Raw genomic sequence first — 16,045 nt, 5'->3', positions numbered from 1 at the left:
CCATTTTTCGAAGCCGCTAAGATCGTCAACCAATTTATCACAGGCGCCAAGCTATGCGCCACAACGCAGCGAGGCCCCTCGGAGTTATCGTGTGCGTACCTAGTGATGTCGAGTATTCCCCAAGGTATAAGACACTGCTGGATAAGGGTCGTTTTGGCCCTATTTTTAGGGCTGTCCCGCAGCAAATTTAGGTGTCGAAACGCCACAACGGACGCGACGGAAAGGCGGAGTGGTTGGATGGCCCGCGGGATCTCAAATCGCACGGTGCCGCTGGACCAGCGTGGCTCGTCCAGCATGAGCGGCCGGCAGATCCACGCGCTGCGCGCCTTTGACGTCGACGCGCCCCGCGCGCTCTCCGCAACCACCGAGCCGTTTGCGCCGAATCGCGTCGAGACATCGCTTTACACGCCGTACAACTTTGTGGTCAAGAACCTCTTCAAGCAGTTTTCACGCTTTGCTAACCTCTACTTTCTCTTCATTACGATCCTCCAGATCGTGCCGCAGGTCACACTCTCAAGCGGCATCCCCACGACCATCGTGCCGCTCCTCTTTGTGCTTATCATCAACGCGATCAAAGATCTGATTGAAGATGTCCACCGCCACAACGCCGACCGCATCCAGAACAGCTCCATGACGCACGAAGTACGGGCGTTTATAGCTCGGTCGATTCTGATGCTACCTCGGATGTAGCTCAACGTTGTCTCGATGACGTTTGAAGCGGTCAAGTGGGAGGCCATTCGCGTCGGCAGCATCGTGCGCGTTACCCAAGGCGAAGTGATTCCGTCCGATATGATTCTCCTGGGCACGAGCAGCCCGATTGGACAGTGCTTTACGATGACTGCCAATTTGGACGGCGAGACAAACCTCAAGATACGCTGGGTCCCCCCCGAGTTCAGGGGCCTTGAGAAAGATCTTTGCGGCCCCTCGCCGTCGACACCAGCGCTCTGGCATCTCGTACTGGCGTACAGTACACTCTATGGTTGTCATTATGTGGGGTAGATCCATGGCGCCAAAGTTGAAGTTGAAGTTCCGAATCGACGTCTCGACCGCTTCAAGGGCACGGTGATGCCGAAAGCCACCGATGCCAAGATTAGCCTCGGCATCTCCAACCTCCTTCTTCGCGGCGTCTTGCTACGTGATACGGAGTGGGTTATCGGTCTCACGGTGCGATATGATTCGACACCTGCGCTCGCTTATCGCACTTAGATTTACACGGGCGCCGACACCAAGATCCAGCAAAACTCAGGGGAAACACCGTTCAAGTCGAGCACGCTCTCGTCGCTGACGAACCGCATGACGCTGCACATCGTCGTTTTGCAGCTCGTGCTCTTAGTCATCGCTGTGTGCGTGCAGAGCGCGACGTGGACGTCGCCACCGTATCTGCAGCTCTCGGGCGGCACGTCGGTGCTCGACTCGTTTTACCTCTTCCTGACCTACATGCTGCTCTTCTCCAACTTTGTGCCGATTTCGCTTCAAGTGACGGTCGATATCACGCGCTTCTTCCAAGCGCTCGTGCTGCAGCGTGACGCCGGCATGATGTATGGCGACGTGGGTCTCACGGTACTTCCGCCATTTTGTCTTCAACGATGTCAACGCCAACATCGTAGGTCCACTCGTCCGACTTGAACGAAGATCTTGGCGCGATCCAACATATCTTTACCGACAAGACAGGGACGCTCACGTGCAACAACATGCAGTTTCGCCGGTGCGCGATCGATGGTGTTAGCTACGGCTCCAACGACCCGCAGCTGGACGCTTCTCTCTCGCCGCGCACCAGCTCGTGCGCCAAACCGAGCCCTCGCACGTCGTCTCTCTTCCACAACTACCGCACCAAAGCGCAGCCAACACTTTCTGACGAGATCTCGCCGCGCCAGTCGGGCATGCACGTCAACATCCACGACAAGGCACTCCGGCGCAAGGTATCCGGATGCTTTATTTCAATGTATCAATATGCAATATCTAATACGAACATTAGATGCAAGAGGAGCACGACCCACGCGCGATCGCATTCTTCACAAACCTGGCCGTCAACAGCGCTGTCGTGCCCGTGATCGACGCTGCGTCCGGTGAAATTGTCTACTCGTCCATCTCGCCCGACGAAGAGGCGCTCGTGAGCGCCGCCAAGCACTTTGGCATCGTGCTTCTGGCCCACGATACGACAAGCGTCCGCATCCAGCGCTTTGGCCACGACGTGCTCTTTGAGGTGCTCCACGTGTTTGAGTTTTCGAGCGAGCGCAAGAAGAGCTCGATCGTCGTGCGCGAAGAGGGGTCGTCGACGCTTCTTTTGCTGTGCAAAGGCGCCGACTCGGTCGTGCTTCCCGCGCTGTCGCCCGCGTCCGCCGTTGAAGAGAGCGCGCGGGCAGCGATGAAGTTGCACCTCTCGACCTACGCCGTTGAGGGCCTCCGCGTGCTCTGTGTTGCGCAGCGAGTGCTGCCCCAGGACGTGTACCAGATTTGGCACGACAAGTTCCAAGCGGCCAAGACGTCGTCCGAGTGTTCGGACGAAGACCTCGACCCGATCATCGCCGAGATTGAAACCAATTTGGATCTGGTGGGCATCACCGGTAAGACACTCCCGCCACGAAGGACATCTATTGTAGGATGAATGTAGGCATCGAAGACCGGCTGCAGGACGGTGTGCCCGACGCGCTCGAGTGCTTTCGCCAAGCGCGCATCAAAGTGTGGATGCTCACGGGGGACCGACCGGACACGGCCGTCAACATTGGGCATGCAACCCGGCTACTTTCGTCCGATATGAAGCTCTTTCAAATCTCTTCGAAAGGTGCTCTTATGGTTTTCGAAAGGAGTATGACAATGTGTAGAGCTCGATGCGTCCGAGCGGCCGCCGACCGAAACGATCAGCGACTTGTTTCAGAGCATGCTAGCGGCGGCCTCGTCGCAGGAGCTCGCGCTGCTCATGGACGACGTGGCGCTCGAGCTCATCGTTGCCCACGAAGTGCTGCAAAAAGAAATGATCGCCGCCTCCAAGCGCTGCATCAGCGTGCTCTGCTGCCGCGTCTCGCCCAAGCAAAAGGAGTTCATTGTCGATCTGGTCCGGCGCAAGACGGGCGTCATCACACTCGCGATCGGCGACGGTGCAAACGATGTGCCCATGATCCAGCGGGTCGGTCCTCGCATCACACTACATTCTTGCTTGACTACACTCTAATGTTGTAGGCGCATGTTGGCATTGGTATCTCGGGCGCCGAAGGCCAGCAGGCGGCCAACGCCAGCGACTATGCGATTCCTCAGTTCCAGTGCCTCAAGCGCCTCCTCCTCGTCCACGGCCGCTGGATCAACCGGCGCATGGCGATTCTGACGCTCTACATGTTTTACAAAAACGTGCTGCTCGTCTTGCCGCAGTTCTTCTTTGGCATCTACTGTCTCTTCTCGGGCCAATCGACGTACTACGACCCGCTCTACCAGCTCTTCAACGTGTGGTACACGGCGCTTCCGATCCTGCTCTTTAGCGTGTACGACCAAGACGTGAGCGCGGGCACGTCCCTCGCCTTCCCCACGCTCTACTCGAGTCAGTCCTTCGTGAGCATTCGGCTCTTCTGGATATGGATCGGCGATGCGTCCTTCTCGTCGCTCGTTGTGCTCTTCGTGCACGTCGGCGCGTTCATGTATGGCCCCATGGCCGCGTCAAGCGGGGACGAAGGACTCTGGGACCTTGGCTTTGTCATGAACGGTATCGTGGTGCTCATCGCCAACCTTCGGTACGTCCCAGCGAAACCTCAAATGCTCCATGTCTCAAGTTGCTTACGTAGACTCGCACTCGAAGTCAAGTGCTGGTTTTGGGGTACGCTCGGCGGCTTTGTCTTCAGCTTCTTCTTGTACGTAAGCTCGGCATACGTCTTTTCCAGCCTCGTGTCGTTTGGCGCCAATTTTTACGGCGTCGTGTGGCTTGTGCCGAATTTAACCAACGGCCTCTTGGCGGTGCTGGCGTGCGCGCTCTGTCTCTTTGGCGTCTTTGCAGCGAAAGCGTACGTGACGACGTTCAGCCCGCGCCCGTCCGACATTTGCCACGAAATGGACGTCTGCCGCATACGCGGCGTCGTGCCCGTTCGAACCCGCGCCCCCGACAGCTCCAATGTCCCGTCCTAGTCCCATTTGACCAAAGACTCTAACTTATTCGCTGTGAAATTCGTGATCGTTTCCTAGAAAAGTTGGGTTTTTTTTAGTGCAGGAGGCTGTCGATATCAACTGCTAATCGGCGTTTGCAGCGTGTTTCGAGCGACGACTACGCGTGCTAGGACACTGTGCCTCTGCGAGCGCTCGGGTTGGCGACCGCGCGATGGAAAACGAAGACCAAAGTTGTTAGGCAGCGTGACCTGGCCACCCGACGACAATACCACGTCAGCTCGACAAAGTTCTGCCAACTCTCCCGTAGTGAGCGCAAATACACGTGTCAAATCTATCTAGCCCGCTGGACTCGAGTGGTATGGCAACTCGCTCCACACCGTCCTCGTCGGTATCGCTGTGCCTGACAGTGTGAAGAAGCCGAGATCGTCGCCTAGTCGCTCAACATCTCGGGGACGTTCCAAGAGCTTTGCCCAAGATCAAGATCAACGAGATTGTCCTCAAGGACATTGTGACAGTCAACAAAGGGACTTTTCGACGGCTTCGAGTGCGTTCGTGCCATTTTGTTGCAACCGGACCCGTTCACCGTCGAGAACGTCAAGACGGGAACCATCAGCACTCAATCGCAAAGGAATCACTGTTCTTTGTGGGTATTTGCACACGAGGAGGTATTACTCGCAGCCACGGGCATCACGTCCCATTGCTGGGAGCTGGCCATGGTGGGGCAGATTTTATCCGGATGAAATTGGAACGGCGCCGCTGTGCGGCGGCTTGTTGGCAATCTTGGAAGTTTTCCAGGAGTCTCATGTTTCGTTCGGGAGGCATAGCGCATGACGCAGGGAGCCCAAAACCCCAAAAATGGTGCTCGTAGCGTGCCTGGAGCCAGAGTTAGTTGCTATTGCAATACGGCCGTCAACTGATACATCGATACATTGATACTACATTAGTATCAGTTTCACCATCTTGAATGGAGCATAGATCAGGCTATATACACGCTACGACCACCATTCTTTGGGTTTTGGGCTCCCTGTGTCATGCGCTATGCATACCGAACGAAACATGAGACCCCTAAAAAACGTCCAAGATTGCCAACAAGCTGTGGCTCCTTGGCCGCTCACCGCATCTCAACTTCAAGGTGCCGAAAATAACCACTCGGCAATGTGGCACATGCCGCAAATCTCAACAGAAATACCATTTCCGGATTGTATCCGTTGCCATGGCGTTCGACGAAGTCCCGGCCGAGGTCCTCGACCACTACGAGGCGTGGATCGGCAAGACGCTCGTGCCCAAGTCGACCAGTGCGCACGACGGCGATGACGCGGCCTGCGTCTTCGAAGACGATATATCGTACTCGCCCTATCGCGTACGCGGCCATGTATCTCCAGGCTTGACGTGCTGCGTAGATTTGCGTCAACGGGCGTGCGACGCGCGACTTTCACCCGCACCGCCTCAACTTTGACACGGAAAACAACGTGGTCCGGCGCGTCTGGCGCGGCTAGGAGCCTCGGACATCAACAACTCTAATCCATCGCATTTCCATTGTCGTTAGTTGGACATGGAGACGCGGGACGACGAGTAGCGCGACTGGTGGCGCGTCGAGAAGCGTGAGGAGACATACGTCGCTACCCAGCGCATGAGCTCTTGTCACGAGCCGAGAAAACGTACCTTGGCTGTGGATGGTGCCGAGCGGGCGGCGCACCCCAAACGGCCCAAGGTGCCCGGCTCCGTTGAGTAGAAGGTCGTCGGCGCTGTACTGCCCGCCGTACGTCTCTACAAACACATGCCATACGTGGCCGAGGGGATGGTGAAGCAGCTGCGGCAGCGTGTGCAGCACAAGCGCCCGGAGCAGTCGCGTCACGAGCGGGTCGTACATGACGTAGAGGTCGTCGCTTTTCGAGGAGATGACGTTGCGGGCAAACGTAATATCGAGCTCGCCGCGAATGGCTTCGGGCACAAAGGCGCGCATGCAGAGCACCGAGTCACTCTGGAGGTATGTGTTGTAGAGCGCTTGGGGTGTCGCCAAACGGGACTTGATATCGCGGTACGCAAGAAGCCACGCCACCGGGAGAAGCTGGACTTGCGTGAACGCTAGGTATGTGGCGGCCCCGTCCGGGGTGGCGAGGAAGAGCGTCAGTAAATCGGCGTTGATCGCTTCCCACGACTCTTTTTCCATGAAGTGTGCGGACGAGAGCGCCAAGCACGCTTCGTGTCGACTCTGTAGCACAGGTCGCACGAGCAGCGGCACAACGACAACGTGGACGGCCACGTGCGTAATGCTGGACGCAATCGTTGTGCGCAGTGTCGGCTTTGTCGCCGGCACGACGACGATCGTCACGAGGTACCCGATAAAGCACGCGGCGATCCCGCGGGCGGCGGAGACGTAGACGCGCCGCAGTGCGAACGCTTCGTTGACTCTGCCGAGGAGATACCCAAGGAACGTCGTGCCAGCAAGTAAACACGCGCACTGGAGCACGGTGACGTGAACGAGTTCCGCCGCCAGTGGGGTCGACCAGGATGTCTCAATGCACCAGAATGACATGTCGGCCGAGAGTAGTACGTGCAGCACGAACGGCAGCGTCCATACAACGTGCAGCACAATCGACCCAGCGAGGAGCGGACGGGGAGCCAAGACGCGCTGAAGGAGCTTGCACCGCGCGACGAGGAGGTGCGACGGCACGCCTGTTTTCATGCTGGCGTGTACATCGACCGTCCACTTTGTCTGAAAGTAGGTGCAGACGAGAACGACATCGGACGAGAAGGCGGCAAACATCGTCCAGAGAAAGCTCGCGGTAGTCACGAGCGCGTATGCACCAATCGAGATGGGCCACACGTCGTAGACGAGGAGCGCGCCGGCTGTGCCAAGGCAGTAGATGCCGCCGAACGTGCTGATGACGACCACGTGGGCGGGGTTGGTCTGGCGCACGGACGGGAATTTGCGGCGCCGGACAAAGAGGACGAGGAAGACGGGGATGTACAGACCGGCAAGAAAGTGCAGGTAAACCACGCCGAGGGGCATGTTGTAGCTGCTCGAGGCGAACGGACCGAACGAGATCGTCGCATTCGGCGTCGACGCGGACCCGTTCGTATCCATGCTGTTATCAATACCAAAAATAGACGCCGCCCTTTTTGGCGCCAAGTTTAAAGCCCGCGCGAACTTCAAGTTCGCCGAGTTCCGGGAGGCTGGAGAGCACACCAATGCCACCATTTGAATTGCAATGGAATATACTTGTACGAGATGACTGTGGCGCAAAACCTATCGACTTGGTGCATGCCGGCGACGTGGAGCGAGCGTCACATGCGCTTGTGCGCAAGTTCGCGCATCTGAAGTGCGCCACTCAGATCGCCGGTCTATAAATAGACAGCAGATTGCCCACGTTGCACTTGGTCTCGATGCCGGTCGGGTCGGGCAACACAGTGACGCCGTCTGCGTCGTGGAGTCCATCGGCCTCCGACTACCTCCTCGGCTTCCTCCTCATCTTTATGATCTACATGCCACTCACGATCGGACTCTTCTATGCGCGGCGCGACTTGCCCTCGATTCGGTATCGAAATCCCATTCAAATGACGGTACGTGTGTCCTTCCTACAACGACTCGAACGAACCTGCTCAGATATGTGGCGTCATGGCGACGATCTACTGCTACATTGATTTGCTCTTTGTCTTGCTTGGGTCGACCATCGACTGCGGGGCGTACTTGAGTCTCGTCAACGGGCTCTTCCACTTCACGACCTTTAGCGTCTTCCTCTCCGAGGTGGCGGTCGTCGCTACCTTTTACCTCACGGAGCTTCTTGTTCAAATCCACACGGAGGGTCATACGCCCCAGCGCGACCGAAAAGCGCGGCTTCTCCACATCGCCCTCCAGTCGCGCACGCTCACGGGTACGTCATCCATGGATAGTGATCGAGTTCCACCACGGATGCTAGTCCTCTGGGTCTTCGGCCACGGCCTCTGGAGCGCGCCGTCAGTGCTCTTGCTCCACTCGTTTGCAGATACGTTGGCGAATTCGACGGTCGTCGAGTGCCCCGCGTTGCCGCTGGCCGCCACGAAAGCCTTGGGCCTCGTGCAGCTCGGCATTCTTCTCTGCCTCGGCGGCATCGCCACGTACTTTGTGAGCAATTTGGTCGACAACTTTGGGCTGCGGGCCTCGTACATGCACGCCCACAAGGTGTGGTGCGTGTGCTTCATCGGCTCGATCTGCCTCTTTGTCTTCCGCGACAGCGACGTTGTTGTCAACTACAAGCTCGACCCGGCACTCTCGGCAATCGGGGTGCAGTCGATCGTCTTCGTGTACATCCTGCGGCCGCTCTTGCTCAGCTTCAAGGAAAAGCGGCACACGTCGCTCGCCCGGCTCAATGGCTCGGAGAAGCTTCTGGAGACGTATTTGCTCACGTCGGCGGGCTACGCGGCGTTCAGTGCGTTCTGTCGGCAAGAATGTGTCTACGACCAACTCGTCGTGTGGCGAGCGACTGTTCATTACCAGTATAGTGTCTGTTCTGAGATATCAGATCTGATAGAAGCGAACTAGGGAGGACGTGAGCGACGAGAGCGACCCCCGGTTCTTGTACCGCCGGTATTTGCGCCACGACGCGCCGTTGCCGCTGCGGCGCATGAGCGCTCGTCTCAAGGACCTCTACTTTGGCTTGTTTGAAGCCAATCGCAAGTACCACGTCGACGTGGCTGACCAAGACGTCGAGCGCATCTGGTTTGTGCCGCTGCGCCAAGAGCTCCTGCGGGGCCTCGTGACCGACGTCCTCCCGCATTTCCAGGTCGACCCGCTCGGGTCCGACTGGGCGAATTTTCTCCATCGGGAGCAAGCGACCCAAGCCCTCGACTTGGTGCTCAAGCAAGTCGACGACAAGCCCGACGAGCTCGAGAAGGTGCTCACGCCGCAGAAGAAGCACCGACGATCGACGCTCAAGACGCTCCCGATCTTGCCCACAATTCAAAGCGGGTTTGAGTTTGAGTCGCCGCGACCTCACGACAGCAGCGAGCCGTAGTCAAGTCGACGTTGATGAATTATTTATGCGAAATCAAGAAAATGCAGCCGCCTAGTAGCGCACGAGGGCGAGAAGCGAGAGGATGCCGACGGACGCGGCGAGGGACGTTGTCGACGCGGCGTTGCCGTCGCCCACGCCGCCGGTGGCCGACCCAGCTGCGGTACTTGTCGCCTTTTGCAGCGTCGGAAAGGGCGCGACGCCAACGGGGCGCACGACGCAGTCGGCGGCAGGCGCTGTGCACACCGTGCACACTTGGGCGAGGAGGCGGCGACGGCAGCCATATTGCGCCGACGAACAGCGCGGGTTGTTGAGGTAGCACGGCGGGTTGGCCGACTGGAGCGACGCAATGGAGGGCAGCGGCTTCATGTTGGCGCCCTTCACCGGGTCCGCGACCACGGAGGCGTAGAGGTCGATCATGGCCTGGCTGCGGGCCGAGTTGGCGCTTGGGTCCAAGAGGTCGCTCCAGAACGGAAGGTGCTTGCCGCTCACCGAGTTGTACTCGACCTCGCCCGCGAGACAAAACTCATTCCGACTCGTGTACGGCTTGCCGGTCTGCGGGTTGGTGAGGCTCGTGATGCCGACAAGATCGTCGAGGCTGATGTAGCCCAGGACCGAGTGCGAATACGTGCACTTGACGCCGTCGGGAAGGACACCAAAGGGGCACTCGCCGCCTTTCTGGATCGCGCGGCACGCGTCGGTCTTGGCCGTGAACGACTGCGTCATGCAGCTGCCGGGAAACGAAAACCAGACGTTGTCAGGGTACGGCGCTTTCGGGTTGTCGATGCGGTTTTCGCCGCCAATGCACGGCCCAATGTTGGGCTGGCCGTTGCCGCCAAAGAGCTGGAGACACGCCTTGGGCAGTGTTGTGCCGGACGTCGGCGTGCACATGCCATTGTCCATCGCCAAGAACGGGCAGTACTCAGGGTATATGGACGTGTCGGTCCCATACTGCGCGATCGCATACGTCGGCTGCACAATGTGCAGGTCAAAGAACCACACGTAGCTCATGTTGGTCTTCCGGAGGCAGCCGGGCACGATGCCCTGGTCGATGCCTTCCGACTGCACGTACATGAGCGCGCCTTCGACCGACGCCGTGTTGACCGTGTCGAGCGTCGCGCGATATTGATCGGCGAACGTCTTGATGTCGGTGTTGTACTTTGCCGAGACCCACGCCTGGTTGGTCTCGTCCCAGACCGGCACGATCGAGACGACGCGGGCTTGGATCGAGCGCACGGACGTCATGGTCCAGTCGCTTTGGCCATACGCGGCGCCAAGGAGGCTCGTGGCGAGGAGGCCCAACGTCGTCTTCATGCTCGAGCTGGCCAAATATGCAAAATGAACAGCCCGGGCGGTGTCGTTTCACAAGCTTCGAACATTCGCTGTGCAAGGGCCACGTCAGATGAGATCGCGTATCTTGACGTTTGTATGCCGATAAAACCTTTGACAATGCATATATTGCGACAAGGAATAATTGAACGCAGTAAATTGTCGAAGAAACGGATTAAAATCCACAATATACCTGCCAAAAACCTCTGGAATCGGATGTTGAAGTTGCTTGACCAGACGCATGACGATTGCAGAAAGCCATGGAAGAAGCTTGGACGCAAGATCGCCAACCGACGCCAGCTGCCTGACGGTTGCCGCCCACTCGGAAGCAAAGCTTCTCAGTCTGGTCTTGTTATGTGAACGTTAGCCGGTGCATTCTGTTCTGACGTTCAGCAGCAGCGCCAGTTTGAACAGAGCCCAAGTCTCTCCACTGTATTCACGACGTAGAGCTAAAGCAGCAGCAATGAAGAGAGCAGTTTGGGTCAAGACGAATACGTATTATCAAAGTTTAGTTGTTTACATCATCATCGCGACCGCACCGACAAGGGCCGCACCCGAGAGTGCGAGCGAGGCGGCAGAGCTGGAGGTGCCGCCGTTGCCGTTGCCACCAGTGCCGGGGGCCAAGGTCTTGCCACTGGCATCCGTCGGGGCAGGCGGAGTGTACTGCTTCTTGAGCGTGAGCGGGACAGCGTTCGGGGCGTTGGCCGGCATGACCACACAGTCGGACGCCGCCGTTTTGCACACTTCGCAGATCTGCGCCATGAGCTTGCGGCGGCAGCCAAAGGTCGCCTTGGCGCAGAGCGGGCTGTTGACGTAGCAAGGCGGGTTGAGCTTCGTGAGGTCCGAGGCCTTGGGGAGGGGCTTCATGTTCTTGGCGTCGCCCTTGCCCGAGTCGAGGAGGTTGTTGTAGAAGTCGAGCATCTTCTGCGTGCGCTCCTGGTTGGCTGTCATGTTGAGCGGGTCGTTCCAGAACGTCAAGTCCGACTTCTTCGTGCCCGTGGCGAGGAAGTCGTACTCGGTCTTGGAGTCCTTGCAAAACTCGACGCGGTTCTTGTACGGCTGGTTCGTCTGCGAGTTCGTCATGTTGGTGATGCCGACGAGGTCGTCAATGAAGAGGTAACCGAGCACTTCGTACGAGTACGTGCACGTGACACCATCGGGCTGCGTGCCAATGGGGCAGAGACCGCCCTTCTGCGCCTTGCGGCACGTGTCGTCCTTTTGGTCGAAGGTCTTGGTGTAGCACGAGTTGGGGAACGAGAACCAGACGTTGTCCGGGTAGCTGCCATAGTCGTGCGTACCGCGCGTCTCACCGCCAATGTACGGGCCAATGTTGGCCGTGTTCTGGAGGCCGCCAAAGTTGAGGCAGTACGGCGAGAGCGTCCCCTTGGCGTCCTTGGGCGTGCAGTAGCCGTTGTCCATCGCGACAAAGTGACCGTACTCGGGCACGACCGAGTTGTCGTCCTGCGTCTCGGCGATCGCCCACGTCGGCTGGACAATGGTCACGTTCATGAACCAGATGTAGCTCATGTTGGTCTTGCGGCCGCAGCCGACGTCAAACTGCTTGTTGATACCTTCCGTCTGCACGTACATGAGCGCGCCCTCGGGCGACGCCGTGTTGACCGTGTCCATGGCGGCGCGGTACTTTTCCGGGAACGTGTTGGTGTTCTTCTTGAGGACGAGGCCAAACTTCTGGTTGGCCTCATCCCACGTCGCCGGGTCCGACTGGACGCGCGCCTGGATCGACGTGATCGCCTTCATCGTCCACGCGGGGTTGGACACCGACGGCGTCGGCGCGGGCGTCGTCTGGGCGGCGACGGTAGCGGCCATGGCAGCGGCGGCGAGGATACGGACCATGATGCGAGTTGCGACGGCCGGTGGAAAGCAAAAGTGGGCGCTCCACGCACTGTCGAACGACCATTACACGCCCCGCCTTTCCAGTACAATGTACCGTCTGTACGCTTGTACTTGATGTTTGTACCAGGAATGTACGTACGGTTGTTCGTACGTACGTGTCTCACACCCGACGACTAGCCTATACGCCGGACGCCAGCGGCTCGTTCGCTTCGGGCACGCCGCCGTGAGTAACCTGGCGCGACCACCGAGTCGCCAGCCATCACTGCGCCGGCCGCAACGACCGCCGCCGACTACCACAACTCCGACGAGGCCATGGCAAGCCATGGTAAAGCCATGGGCCTGGACATGGCGACCGCCTCCGATCAGGTTGCTGCGCGTTGGGTGGCACCATCCATATCCACGATTGACCACGCGCTCGCAAGGTGGCGTACGAGGTTCCTCGTGGGTGCGAAGACGATCATAATGTGGATGATGCTAGTTTAGTCGTCGACGAGGACAAACTTCTCCATAAACTCGATGAACCGGTTGCCGTACAAGTCGGGGTCCACGGACGAGATCTCCTTGGCGTTGTGCTGGAGGCCCTTGATGAGCGTCTCGGCGCGCTTCTGCATGTTGTACTGCTGCAGAATGTCGATGATTCCTACATAACCGTACGTGTGAGCAAGGTTCTCAAGGGCACGGAAGAGCCGCACCGACAAAGTAGACAAAGCCGTTCTTCTTGCCCGACGTGCGCCGGCCGCGGATGCCGCCAAGGTCCTTGCAAAAGATCGACCCGGTCGGCTCCTTGTTGACAGGGTCCACCCGGGGTGACCTACAAAGACACGCTGTTACGACGCTGCGTTGCAACGACCGTGTTTATCACGTCGGGGGTGGGACGCCGGGGTCCAAGACCCCAAGGTCGTCGTCGTCGTCGTCGTCGTCCAGCTGCACGGTTGATTCGGCCGCGCTCCCAAACACGGTCGGCTGCTGCAGTTGCTGCAGCTTCTTTTTTTGCTCGGCCAAGTCGATCTCCGTGGCAAGACTAGACACATGCCCATCTTCAGCTATACTAGGGTGGGGAAATGTAGCGTACGTTGGGCCCGGGACAAGGATCTCTTGCCCCGCATCGTGGATGCCCACGAGCAAGCTATAGTCCATGATTTTCATGCGCTTGAGGAACGCCACGTCCTATGCCTTGATTTGGCTCGTGCCGGCAGCAGCAACGTACTACCTTGCGAAGCTGCTCGAGCATCATGGCGCGCCGGGCCGGCCCCAGCGAGAGATGGATCTGCTCCTCGATGAGGTCGTTGTCCTTGAGAACGCCGCGGCGCTTCTTCTCGTCCGGTGATGCGTTGCGGCCGACGGTCGAGCCCTTGAGGTCAAAGCGCAGGTGGATCTCCTTGGGCGTGTTGAAGACGCTGGCCATGATGACAAAGTGCATTTGGGTCTTGAGGTGGTGCATCTTGACGCGGTGCATGCCGTAAAAGCGCGTCACGAGCGTGTTCGGGTTCTCCATGACAAACTAGGCATACGTGTAGACCCTATCCCTGAGTCAAGCGCACCTTGTAGTAGTGGGGCAAGATGCGCCGAAGAAACTTGGACTCGCCTTGCGTCTGCGTCTTGATCATGAAGCGCCCGTCGTGCGAGTAGAAGAAGAATTGGCCCGACTTGGAGTTGGACATGAACTCGATGTAGTTGAAGTCGCCACAGAGCGTCACGAGGTAGTCCGCCTAGCACACGTGAGACGCCACCAATGTCGCCTGTGTCGTACGCTGTCAATGTCAAAGCGCCGGCGAATCTGCCGAAAAATGTCGGGCGCATAGTCCTACAAGCTTACTTCAGAACGATCGTCGTAGGCAGTCTGACCTTGAATTTGAACTCGTGCTTGAGCTTGGACTTGGGGTTGGCAGGAAAGCTGCGCTTATCGACTCGCATAAAGTCGTTCATCGTCAGGCGCTGCTTGAAGAGGTCCATGCTGCCCGCCTGTACCATTGCTGTCATCATCATGCAGATACCAGCAGCAATGTCGTACGGATGCGAGGATGCCCGTCATCATGCCGTACGTGAGCGTATACTGTTCGTGCTGGTCGTGGATTTCGTTGCCGTCGGGCTTTTTGAACGCTGCCGTCGGCGACGTTAGGAGCGTGCCATGTCTAGAAAACCATCGTGATCATGCAGCGAGGCAGGAAGCTGCTACCGCGCGCGCTGGATTTGGTTGGTCATGTCGATGGCCTTGGCCGCCGGCGAGCCCGGCCGCGACACGAGCATATCGTGGCCCAGCACCTCGTCCTGGCTCAGCTTGATGGACGCGTCGCTCACGGACCGGCGCTTTCCCAGAGGAAAAGGTGGCTTGGCTTCGTGTACATCGATGGTCAGGTGCGGCTTGCTGCTGCGGCGCCCGACAGCGTGCTCGTTGTCGTCGACACTGCGGCCATCGGTCCGCTTGAGCCCGGCGTCATCGAGAAGCGAGCCTGCCGACTTGTGCGAGGTGAGCGTCGGCCGGCGCGGTGGTGTCTCCCGCGGCTTGATCTCCATCTTCACAATGGCTCGACGAGTTGAGTTTGCCGTTGAGTTTGCCGTTGCAGATTGGAATTGCTAAAAATACTCGCCAATCATATGCCGGTATTCGACAACGACGCGGAGTGATTGGCCATCTCTGACGTGGCGCGCGGACGTGGCCGCCGTCCCGCAGTCCAACCACGTGCACAATGTGATGCAATTTACTACTCAGTACGAGTTAGCTGTACGAGCTAGACAGCTACCTAATGCTACACGACGCTTGGCGCTGGCCATTGCTCGTGGCTAAAGCTCCGGCGGCGGCAGCAGCTTTGACCACATGGTCGCACTGGATCTGGCGAAACACATGCCTCGTGACGCGTGGGAACACTCGGGCTGAATTTCTCTTGGAACACAAGATGCGCCTCTTGCTGGCAGCTGCCGCGACGTCCGAGAACGCTCTTCGAAGCGAGCTTTTGGCCCTGCATTTTACGTCGCCAACAGCGTCCTGATCGTACGTTCTCGAGGAATCGGGCAGTTCCCTGCATCCAAGCAACACGAACGTTCGACGAACACCTCGTTTGCATCGCTCGCTACGAGCAGTGCTCCACTATCTAAATCCATTTGAAGGCGATGTACTTGAAGCGGGCTGGAAGCGCGAGGCTCCAGCGAGGGCATTCTCCGCTTACGCCGAGTTGGGTAAAAGTTGTTGCCAGCAGTTTCAGTCCCAATTGGTTACACCGAAAATATACTGCTAAAAAGGCGGATATAGCATTTTGGCATGGCGGACGCTGTCGGGACGGCCGTGTGGGTGCCGCACGATGACGTCGTCTGGAAGAAGGCGACGGTCGTCCAGAAGCTCTCGGAGACGTCGGTGCAAGTGCGCTATGTCGAGGACGAAGACGCATACGACCGTGAGATTGGCACCACAAAGACCTTTGACGTGCGCGAGATCGCCAAGCTCGCGGGCGAAGTCTCCTCGACCGCGATGCCCATCTGCAACACCTTTGAGAAGCTCGGCGTTGAGGATATGTGCACGCTCAACCACCTGCATGAGCCGGCGGTCCTGAAGAACCTGCAATTGCGCCACGCGCAGAGCATCCCGTACACGTACACGGGCCAGATCTGCATTGCTGTCAACCCGTACAAATGGCTAGACCTCTACGGCGAGGTAGCCTCCCGACTCGACTTGCGATAGCCCACGGTATGAATCTAGGGGCTCTACCCCAAGTATTTGGAGCAGCCAAAGACGTCGCTGCCACCGCACCCGTTCGCGCTTTCGTCGCATGCGTACCTCGACATGCGCAAGC

General features: G+C 58.4%; 8 protein-coding genes across 8 annotated transcripts in view; 4 read left to right on the top strand and 4 right to left on the bottom strand.

Annotated features, from left to right (window-relative positions):
* The first annotated feature begins 202 nt into the window (after positions 1 to 202).
* Positions 203 to 4,166, top strand: SDRG_09466 (hypothetical protein). Its single transcript, XM_008615400.1, has 10 exons — positions 203 to 642; positions 691 to 954; positions 1,000 to 1,164; positions 1,207 to 1,560; positions 1,608 to 1,919; positions 1,976 to 2,564; positions 2,612 to 2,782; positions 2,823 to 3,124; positions 3,178 to 3,719; positions 3,771 to 4,166. The coding sequence occupies exons 1-10, from the start codon at positions 238 to 240 to the stop codon at positions 4,105 to 4,107; spliced, it is 3,441 nt and encodes a 1,146-aa protein (XP_008613622.1). The 5' UTR covers positions 203 to 237; the 3' UTR covers positions 4,108 to 4,166.
* A 1,133-nt stretch (positions 4,167 to 5,299) lies between these two features.
* Positions 5,300 to 5,582, top strand: SDRG_09465 (hypothetical protein; the record flags this gene model as incomplete). Its single annotated transcript, XM_008615399.1, has 2 exons — positions 5,300 to 5,446; positions 5,487 to 5,582. The coding sequence occupies 2 exons, from the start codon at positions 5,300 to 5,302 to the stop codon at positions 5,580 to 5,582; spliced, it is 243 nt and encodes an 80-aa protein (XP_008613621.1).
* A 13-nt stretch (positions 5,583 to 5,595) lies between these two features.
* On the bottom strand, positions 5,596 to 7,180 carry SDRG_09464 (hypothetical protein). Its single transcript, XM_008615398.1, has 2 exons — positions 5,749 to 7,180; positions 5,596 to 5,705 (listed from the first exon to the last, which is right to left on the bottom strand). Exons 1-2 carry the CDS (start codon positions 7,172 to 7,174, stop codon positions 5,629 to 5,631), a joined length of 1,503 nt encoding a protein of 500 aa, XP_008613620.1. The 5' UTR covers positions 7,175 to 7,180; the 3' UTR covers positions 5,596 to 5,628.
* Positions 7,181 to 7,473: 293 nt separating this feature from the next.
* SDRG_09463 (hypothetical protein) lies at positions 7,474 to 9,080 on the top strand (the record flags this gene model as incomplete). The annotated part of the gene is made up of 4 exons (XM_008615397.1): positions 7,474 to 7,650; positions 7,694 to 7,961; positions 8,007 to 8,562; positions 8,609 to 9,080. The coding sequence occupies 4 exons, from the start codon at positions 7,474 to 7,476 to the stop codon at positions 9,078 to 9,080; spliced, it is 1,473 nt and encodes a 490-aa protein (XP_008613619.1).
* Positions 8,924 to 10,442, bottom strand: SDRG_09462 (hypothetical protein). The gene has a single exon (XM_008615396.1). The coding sequence runs from the start codon at positions 10,389 to 10,391 to the stop codon at positions 9,132 to 9,134; it is 1,260 nt and encodes a 419-aa protein (XP_008613618.1). The 5' UTR covers positions 10,392 to 10,442; the 3' UTR covers positions 8,924 to 9,131.
* Positions 10,443 to 10,878: 436 nt separating this feature from the next.
* SDRG_09461 (hypothetical protein) lies at positions 10,879 to 12,332 on the bottom strand. Its single transcript, XM_008615395.1, has one exon. The coding sequence runs from the start codon at positions 12,258 to 12,260 to the stop codon at positions 10,923 to 10,925; it is 1,338 nt and encodes a 445-aa protein (XP_008613617.1). The 5' UTR covers positions 12,261 to 12,332; the 3' UTR covers positions 10,879 to 10,922.
* Positions 12,333 to 12,640: 308 nt separating this feature from the next.
* On the bottom strand, positions 12,641 to 14,799 carry SDRG_09460 (hypothetical protein). Its single transcript, XM_008615394.1, has 10 exons — positions 14,437 to 14,799; positions 14,272 to 14,392; positions 14,106 to 14,222; positions 14,011 to 14,064; positions 13,802 to 13,969; positions 13,471 to 13,761; positions 13,333 to 13,427; positions 13,123 to 13,281; positions 12,953 to 13,071; positions 12,641 to 12,900 (listed from the first exon to the last, which is right to left on the bottom strand). The coding sequence occupies exons 1-10, from the start codon at positions 14,772 to 14,774 to the stop codon at positions 12,740 to 12,742; spliced, it is 1,623 nt and encodes a 540-aa protein (XP_008613616.1). The 5' UTR covers positions 14,775 to 14,799; the 3' UTR covers positions 12,641 to 12,739.
* Positions 14,800 to 15,516: 717 nt separating this feature from the next.
* Positions 15,517 to 16,045, top strand: part of SDRG_09459 (hypothetical protein) — a gene marked incomplete at its 5' end in the record, with an annotated part of 3,757 nt that continues 3,228 nt past the window's right edge. Inside the window, one exon of the mRNA XM_008615393.1 lies at positions 15,517 to 15,906. Within this exon, the coding sequence (XP_008613615.1) occupies positions 15,517 to 15,906 (390 nt within the window). The remainder of the gene's footprint in view (positions 15,907 to 16,045) is intronic.

Source organism: Saprolegnia diclina (assembly GCF_000281045.1).
Source record: "Saprolegnia diclina VS20 unplaced genomic scaffold supercont1.30, whole genome shotgun sequence".
NCBI lineage: Eukaryota > Oomycota > Saprolegniomycetes > Saprolegniales > Saprolegniaceae > Saprolegnia > Saprolegnia diclina.
Note: the sequence above shows the minus strand (reverse complement) of the source record. Positions and strands in the feature narration are given on the sequence as shown.